Source organism: Cherax quadricarinatus, chromosome 4 (assembly GCF_038502225.1).
Source record: "Cherax quadricarinatus isolate ZL_2023a chromosome 4, ASM3850222v1, whole genome shotgun sequence".
NCBI classification, from domain to species: Eukaryota; Metazoa; Arthropoda; class Malacostraca; order Decapoda; family Parastacidae; genus Cherax; species Cherax quadricarinatus.
In genome coordinates, this window is record NC_091295.1 from 35903184 (window position 1) to 35912689 (window position 9506).

The window sequence follows — 9506 nt, forward strand, 5'->3', positions numbered from 1 at the left end:
TGAAAATTTTCCAAAATTTCAAGTATTTTAAACGTATTTCATATTTTATATATACAGTGGAACCTCTACTTGCGAGCGTGTCCACGTGCGAGTTTTTCCAAATACGAGCAGTCAATGGGTTGATTTTTTGCTTCCATATGCGAGCAGACCTCAAGGCAGGTTCCTTGACCCTGGTGAGGGGCTCTTGCTCTTGATCTCGGGAATTGTATCTCATTTGTTTGTTGGATTATCTTATTGAAACTTGGGCAATGTATGATGGAAAGATGCTTCTTAACGTACACCAAAAATGAAAGAAATCTAAGCATAAATAATGGAGTTCACTTCTCAGCAATTAGCCACCCCTTAGCGGTAATTTCGAATGGTTTTTATGGTTATTTTCTCGTTTTTTTTGGTCTCATTTGATAGAATGGAGATATATTACAGAAATAGATATGATTTTAATTGCTTTCATGATGAAAAGTACCTTGAAATAGAGCTCAACCTAGGAGAAATGATCCATTGCTTGTTTCAGAGTAAACAAATGACGTCACTGTACATTCCAATATGCAGTCGTGAATAGGTTGACATTATTTATACAATTATTGCAATAAGGAATAACAGTAAATCTTATATTTTTTGTGTGAATAAAAATTACAAATTATTTATATAATAATAATAATAATAATAATAATAATAATAATAATAATATGTATAATAATATGTATAATAATAATAGTATAATAATATAATACAATAATAATCATAATAATAATATAATATGTATAATAATAATATATATAATAATAATAATGTACTACATATAATAATTATAATAATAGATGGCCTCAAAAGGCAGTCACTAGATGGCAGTGTTTACCACAACAAAGTGGGAGTGGTTGTGGCCGCCTCCACCTGTTACATAATGACATATTTTATTCATTCTAGAGTATATATCATGTTTCTATGTTTTTTATATTGTTTGTTATGTCATATTAGATGAACTTTGATATATAAATAAGCCGTATAGATAATATTAGCGAAATTTTTCATGAAGTATTTTGCCCGGTCTCCAGACAAACTCGTCCACCACCGACACTGCCCATACCACTACATGAATGACATATTTTATTCATTCTAGAGTATATATCATGTTTCTATGTTATTTATATTGTTTGTTATGTCATATTAGATGAACTGTGATAGATAAATAAGCCGTATAGATATTAGCTAAATTATTCATGAAGTATTTTGCCCAGTCTCCAGACAAACTCTCGTCCACCGCCGACACTGACCATACCACTACATGAATGACATATTTTATTCATTTTAGAGTATACATCAGGTTTCTATGTTATTTATATTGTTGATTATGTCATATTAGATGAAGTGAGATAGATAAATAAGCCGTAGATTTGATATTAGCAAAATTATTGAAGTACAGAATTCCACAGGAGTTTACCTGGAGAGAGTTCCGGGGGTCAACGCCCCCACGGCCCGGTCTGTGACCAGGCCTCCTGGTGGATCAGAGCCTGATCAACCAGGCTGTTGCTGCTGGCTGCACGCAAACCAACGTACGAGCCACAGCCTGGCTGGTCAGGAACCGACTTTAGGTGCTTGTCCAGTGCCAGCTTGAAGACTGCCAGGGGTCTGTTGGTAATCCCCCTTATGTATGCTGGGAGGCAGTTGAACAGCCTCGGGCCCCTGACACTTATTGTATGGTCTCTTAACGTGCTAGTGACACCCCTGCTTTTCATTGGGGGGATGTTGCATCGTCTGCCAAGTCTTTTGCTTTCATAGTGAGTGATTTTCGTGTGCAAGTTCGGTACTAGTCCCTCTAGGATTTTCCAGGTGTATATAATCATGTATCTCTCCTGCCTGCATTCCAGGGAATACAGGTTTAGGAACCTCAAGCACTCCCAGTAATTGAGGTGTTTTATCTCCGTTATGCGCGCCGTGAAGGTTCTCTGTACATTTTCTAGGTCAGCAATTTCACCTGCCTTGAAAGGTGCTGTTAGTGTGCAGCAATATTCCAGCCTAGATAGAACAAGTGACCTGAAGAGTGTCATCATGGGCTTGGCCTCCCTAGTTTTGAAGGTTCTCATTATCCATCCTGTCATTTTTCTAGCAGATGCGATTGATACAATGTTATGGTCCTTGAAGGTGAGATCCTCCGACATGATCACTCCCAGGTCTTTGACGTTGGTGTTTCGCTCTATTTTGTGGCCAGAATTTGTTTTGTACTCTGATGAAGATTTAATTTCCTCGTGTTTACCATATCTGAGTAATGGAGTAATTATTAAATGCATTTCAGTTAATTTAAATGAGGAAAATTGACTCTGCAAACGAGCAAATCCAGTTACAAGCAAGATCATGGAACGGATTAAATTCGCAAGTAGAGGTTCCACTGTACTCTGATAATTATACTTACGTGTACCTGTAGCTAAATAAGCCTACTGTGCTGGCGTGCAGGCACACATTGAAGATGCCATATTAATAATAAGAATAATAATAATAACACAATAATAATCACTCTGAGGGGCATTAAATGTTGTATAAAACATTAATATAAACATTTTGCTTCATCCATCTATGATATTTTTTTTTCAAAATTATATAATAATCACGCTATGTAACATATAAACACGATAAATACATCCGGAATAGAATAAATTAACATAAATATGAGATGTTTTTCCAATCGTCTTGTCAAGAGTGTTGGAAATAATAACATTTTCTCTAGGCCAACACCAAATAAGATGTGTATACAATAGTATTACTGGGAGTAACTGTATAAAATTATTCCTTTCGTATGCCTTCACTCAGAGCATCATTCCTTCTAAAAATGGTGCATTACATGAGAATGGGAGTGTTGCTCTTTATTTATTCTGCTGTACCAACATGGAGACAGCTTGTACACAATGTCAGGTATTTGTATTATGATATATGCTCTACAAATATGGAAATGAATGTGCATCAACCCACCAGGTTGATACATGTCTGTCTGTTTACATGCCCTGTGGCTCTGTCCTCTCTCGTTTACTCATTCTCTCCCTCTCTCGTTTATTCGTTTTATCTCATTTACTCACTTCTCACCCTACATTAAGACTACAAATATTTTAAGGTAAGTAATGAGTGTACTGTATATGCATTTTATCACTCTAGGATGCTGTAAATGTCATAGTATATTACGTGTAGGTGGGGTGGCCAGATGGCTACCGTACCTAACACACCTGACTTTCTACAAATAAATACTATCCATCTCTCTCCCTACATTAAGACCATTAAGACTACAAATATTTTAAGGTTAGTAATGAGTGTACACTATATTAATTTTATCGCTCTAGGGTGCTTTAAATGTTGTAGTATAGTACATGAGGTTGGGGTGGGGTGGCCTGGCTGGTTACCATACCTATCACTCCTGACTTCTTGCAATAAACAATACTCACCTCTCACCCTACATTTAGACTCCAAATATTTTGAGGTAAGTAATGAGTGTACAGTGGTACCTTGACTTACAAGTGCCCCAACTTATGAGTTTTCCAAGTTACGAGCAGTTACTCGGTCAATTTTTTTCTTTGAGTTGCAAACCAAAATCCGAGTTACGAGCAAGCTTCAGATATTCTACAAAAAAAAAGTTGTTAAGTTTTTGACATTTGCAAAGTATCTTGACCTTTACTCCCATGCGAATCCCAAAATATCTGGAATATTTCCAATATTCCACAAGCCAATTGTAGAACAATCATTTTTTATGATTTCTGTCAATATTATTGCATTTACTTCAATAATAAATGATGGGCTTCATGAAATAAGTCAATAACTTACTTTCAAGATATTCACTGAGAATGCGGGCCGGCCTCTAGTGCAGTTAAGCCTCTCAAAAACTCCGTTTTTTCTTACCCAGGACCAAAGAACACATTATAGGAAGGAGTAGTAATGATTTTATATGCTCAGACTGGTCCTGGACACTTGCCATATTATGGCCTATTTTATTCATTCTAGAGAATATATCATGTTTCTATGCTACTTATAGTATTTATTATGTAATATTAGATCAATGCTGATAGATAAATAAGCCGTAGAATTGATATTAGCATTATACTGAAGTATTTTCTCCTGCCCACTCGAGACTCGGGAATTCTGTTAACGTAAGCAAGTGTCTCACCTCCAAGGTAAATACACTTTTTAAAACCAGCTTATTTTTTTACATTCTCTTTTATTATGCTTTTATACAACATTTCTTATTTATAAATACATTTTTCTCACTTAAAAACCTACAACAAAAAAATTGGGGTGGCTTTTTGGGGGCTGGAATGGATTAATGGCATTTCAATTAATTTCAATGAGAAAAATTGATTTGATATACAAGCAAATTGAGTTATGAGCTCTGTCACGGAACGAATTAAACTTGCAGTCAAGGTACCACTGTACTGCGTATTTTACTTTTTATTGTTTTCTTTTAATGCCTAGTTCTATTGCTAACTTAATATATGTAGTGTAAACTTATTATCTGTGCTTTCTGGCGATGTCCACTTTCCGGTGGTAGCCTGGAACCTAACCTGCTGTATAAGTGAGGACCTACTGTACTTGAAGTACATAATAAATGAAACTAGATCCAAGAGGAGGTACTAAATGCTACAATTAATAGAAATTTAAAATTATGACAAATTAAACGCTTAAGATCGCATACCATGCACTCAGGTCTGCTCCTGTAGTTACAAATACCAGGAGGTAATTACATGGTATACAATACCGACAGGGACATGACCTCCCAGTGGCTACATTCTCACTACTACTACTCTGCACCTCTCCTTCCGACAGTATTTAAGTCTCAACACTATTGCTTGATCTTCAGTTAGTTCCAGACTTTGGAACAGAACTTCTCCAGGCTGAGGGACTGACAACCTCAAATCTACGACTTCAAGGGTGATGGACTGATTACATCGTCTTCATATCTCTACTGCTCCTGCCTACTTTCTGTACTCGACTGAAGAAACCTACTGTGTAGGCGAAACGTTTTGGAATAAAGTTGCCTAAATGTTGCCTATGTGTCTTATCTACCAGGTAATTACATAAGTTCAAAAATTAAAAGGAAGAAAGTAGTAGAAGGAAAAATGTTCATTACTGACAGAATAATCATATTATCATTATCATAATTATGTTTAAATACAACTGTAAACTTTACTAACTTACCATTATTGATTCAAAAGATTTACTTAAACCAAAACTGTTGAAACACTTTTATTTACAATCATCAAGTGTCAATAGCTAATATCTAAAGAAACACATACCTTGATTAAAGTCTTCTTCAGACGAAATATCCTTTTTACTTCCACAATAATTCATACATACATCTAAAGTGCCAAAATTGTTGTAATTGCCACCACATCCACTATAGACAAAGGATTTGCACTGATTATCAGACATATCGAAGTACCAACGTGCTTCAAAGTTGTTGCAGTCACCAGCAACACTAGGAAGAGAGCAGATATCCTCCACTGGTTCTGTGTTAAAACAAACAGGTAATTCAGTCTTCTATTTTTATTCCTGTTTTTCAATGAAAGCACTGATTGAAAAATATAGTTTCCTATTAAAATTTTGATTAAGAAATGATGAACCAAAACAATAAATTTATTAACCTTTAATAGTGATTCCAATTTTAATTTTTTGAAATCTTTTGATACACAGTACTTTTACAATTACAATATAGATACAATATAATTTAATGTGTGCATATATTGCAGCTAGATATTATTATACGATAAATGTTATGTCAATCTATTACATATGGGATTTTAATTTTTTTTGTGTTGCTTTCACTGGATTTTTTCTATCTGCTTTACAAGCATTTACTGCAAGTGAGACAAACTTAATGAAAGAAAGGCAATACAAAATACAGTGGACCCTCTGTTTTCGTTAGCCTCTGATTTCGTGATTTTCGGTTACTGCCGACTTTGTTTATCAAAATATAGTCTCTGTTTTCGTTAATTCCCTCTGGTTTCACTGGTCATATGGAACAATTCTGAGTACCCGTGTGCACACAAAGCCTCTCACACAACATTCTGAGTCAGTGTGGCATTGTTTCTCGGCGAGTGAACATTACCCTGTGAGGTCATACGAATCATTTTGTAATAATACATTTTTTTTGCACTTGTTTATTGTGTGTGACTGCTAAATAAGCCACCATGGGCAAAAGAAGCCTCCTAGTGCCAGACCTTTTGTAAAGAAGGTGAGAAACACAATAGAATTCAAGAAAGAACTCGTAGAAAAATATGAAAGTGGCATATGTGTGGCAGACCTTGCCAGGATGTATGGAAAACCCGTATCAGTTCAATCATGGTGAAGAAAAAAGAAATCAAGGAAGCTGATGTGAAAGGGGTAAATATGCTAATGAAACAGAGATCACAGACAATCAAAGACGTGGAGAAACTATTGTTGGTGTGGCTCAACCAAAAACAGTTAGCGGGAGATAGTGTTGTGCAGGCGATTTGCAAAAAGGCAAGGCAGTTGCATGGGGATCTTGTAAAGAAAATGCCTGGAACAAGTGCTGCTGTTAGTGAATTTAAGGCCAGCAGAGGCTGGTTCAAAAAATTCAAGAAACGTAGTGGCATACACAGTGTTGTAAGGCATGGCGAGACTGCAAGTTCAGACAAAAGTGTGGCTTAAGAATTCGTGCATGAATTCAAGGAGTATGTAGAGGCTGAAGGATTCGTCCCCCAACAAGTGTTCAGTTGTGATGAAACAGGCCTCTTTTGAAAGAAAATGCCAAAGAGGACCTACATCACGCAAGAGGAAAAGGCACTGCCAGGAACACAAGCCTATGAAAGACAGGCTTGTTCTGTGGTAATGCTAGTGGGGATTTCAAAGAAAAGCCTTTACTGGTGTATCACTCTGAAAATCCCAGAGTGTTCAAGAAAAACAGTGTTGTCAAGACTAAATTTTGTGTGATGTGGAAGGCTAATTAATAATAAGGCATGGGTCATAAGGCAAATTTTCCTTGATTATTTCAATGAAGTGTTTGGCCCGAGTGTGAAGAAATACCTCCTGGATAATCAATTGCCACTTAAGTGCCTCCTGGTAATGGACAATGCTCCTGCTCATCCTGCAGATTTGGATGACCAATTGTTGGAGGAGTTTAGTTTCGTCACAGTGAAGTTCTTGCCCCTTAATACCACTCCTCTTATCCAGCCCATGAAACAGATCATTTCAAACTTCAAAAAACTCTACACCAAAGCAATGTTTCAAAGGTGCTTTGACGTGACCTTGGACACTGAATTGACCCTAAGAGAGTTCTGGAGGGATCACTTCAATATCCTCAATTGCATAACCCTTATAGATAAGGCTTGGCAGGGAGTGACTTCCAGGATGATGAATAACAAAAAATGGCACAATACCGTGACTGGAACGATACATATATAACCCGCACATAGAAGAGAGGAGCTTACGACGACATTTCAGTCCGACTTGGACCGAAACGTCCTCGTAAGCTCCTCTCTTCTATGTATGGGTTATTTGTGTACAGGACAATGAACTCTGCTTGGAGAAAACTGTGGCCAGAATGTGTCCAAGAGAAAGATTTTGAAGGGTTTGGGGATGACCCTGACGACCCTCTGCCTGTTGTGGAATCTATTGCGGCATTAGGAAATTCCATGGGGTTGAATGTGAGTGGCCAGGATGTAGAAGAGTTGGTAGAGGACCACAGTGAAGAGCTAACCACTGAAGAGCTGCAAGACCTTCATCTGGAACAGCAACAGACCATAGCTGAGGAAATTGCTTCAGAGGAGGAGGAAGAGAGAGGGAAGAAGGTGCCTTCTTCAGTGATGAAGGACATTTGTGGAACGTGGAGTGAGGTGCAAACGTTTGTGGAGGAACATCACCCTAACAAAGCTGTTGCAGGCCGTGTCTGCAACATGTTCAATGACGATGCCTTATCCCATTTTAGGTAAATCTTAAAGAGACTCCAGAAACAGAGCTCTCTGGAAAAATTTTTGGTGCAACAGGGGTCCAGTGACTCTCAAGCTGGTCCCTGAAGTCTTTATGGAAGGGGATTCCCCTTCCAAAGAATAATCAGTCCTCCCTCTCCCTTCCTCCCCATCTTCCATACACCAACAAGTCTTCAATAAAGGGAAGTGTGATGTTAAATGTTCATTTATACATTTTATTAGTGCTTTATATTGATTTGTCATTGCTTTATGTATGTAACTCTATATTTAATCTCTAAAAAAATTATTTTTTGTTAATACTTTTGGGTGTCTGGAATGGATTATTTAGATTATTGTTATTTCTTATGGGGAAAATGATTTCGGTTTTCGTGATTTTTGGGTTTTGCCACTCTCTGGAACAGATTAATCATGAAAACAGAGGGTCCACTGTACTGGTAATTATAATACAGGTAATCCTTGCTTGAAGAAGGGTCTAAATTAGAGTGCAGGTTTTTCTCTCTTTATCCTGGTTCATTTTGTGTGAATCTTCTATTATGTGATGTCCCACTTTATCAGTACTTTCATGTGTGATAGACATTTATCATATGTACTTGGTGCAGTTCTCAAAACATAAACATTTTTATTTCAAGTTAAGTGACAATGGTCTAAATGAGCTTAGCACATCTAGGACACATTCACTGAATAAAACCAAGTTAGGTGTACTGTACTCCTTCAGTATTTGAAGATAATGAACTTACTTGTATTGTATGTAAAATGAGGAGGGATCAGTTCAAGATCAATGTAGTCCCTGTACCCACAGTATTAGTCTAAACCTTACCTGCTATCAAAAAAAAAAAAATCTTTAATTTTTTCTTTCTTGTCTACTATTCTCTAATATAACAGAATATAAATTTTTATTATATTTATTATGTAACATGTACAGTGGACCCCCGGTTTTCGTCTGGTGCGGAAATCCTAAAATTCGGATTTCAAGTACATTTTTCAGTGAAATTATCCCCCGGGTTTTGTACATCCGCTTGGAAATCGTCCATATCAGATGCGTCCACCCACCAGGGATACTGCTTCTCACGCATACCAGACTCAGTCTGCCTCTGTCTCTCATTGAGTTAGCAATACTCAGCACGTTCATCTATTTTTTTGTGCTTGTTTATTAATTGCGACTGTGAAATAAGCCACTATGGGGCCAAAGAACGTTCAGAGTGCCAGCCCTTTGGTAAAGAAGGTGAGAAACACGACAGAATTCAAGAAAGAACTTGTAGCAAAATATGAAAGTGGCGTATGTGTGGCCAAGCTCGCCAGGATGTATGGAAGTCGACATCAACAATCAGTTCCATCCTGGCAAAAAAAGCAGAAATCAAGGAAGCTGATGTTGCGAAAGGGGTAAATATGCTAACGAAACAGATCACAAACAATCGAGAATGTGGAGTTGTTGTTGGTGTGGATCAACAAAAACCAGTTAGACAAAGAAGGGAAGTAACCCCGGATAGATTTCCCTTCCAAAGAATAACCTCAACTTCCTCTCCCCTCCTCGTCTTCTTCCATACGCCAACAAGAGTCTTCAATAAAGGTATGTAATGTTCATTTATC

At 37.2% G+C, this 9506-nt stretch overlaps 1 protein-coding gene across 6 annotated transcripts in view; it reads right to left on the reverse strand.

The window, feature by feature from the left end:
- The window catches only part of Ppn (proteoglycan-like sulfated glycoprotein papilin), a 504188-nt gene that overhangs the window by 189387 nt on the left and 305295 nt on the right, over positions 1–9506 (reverse strand). For all 6 annotated transcript variants that reach the window (XM_070095679.1, XM_070095654.1, XM_070095670.1 and 3 more), the window contains one exon: positions 5268–5480. In XM_070095679.1, coding sequence (XP_069951780.1) covers positions 5268–5480 — 213 coding nt within the window. The remainder of the gene's footprint in view (positions 1–5267; positions 5481–9506) is intronic.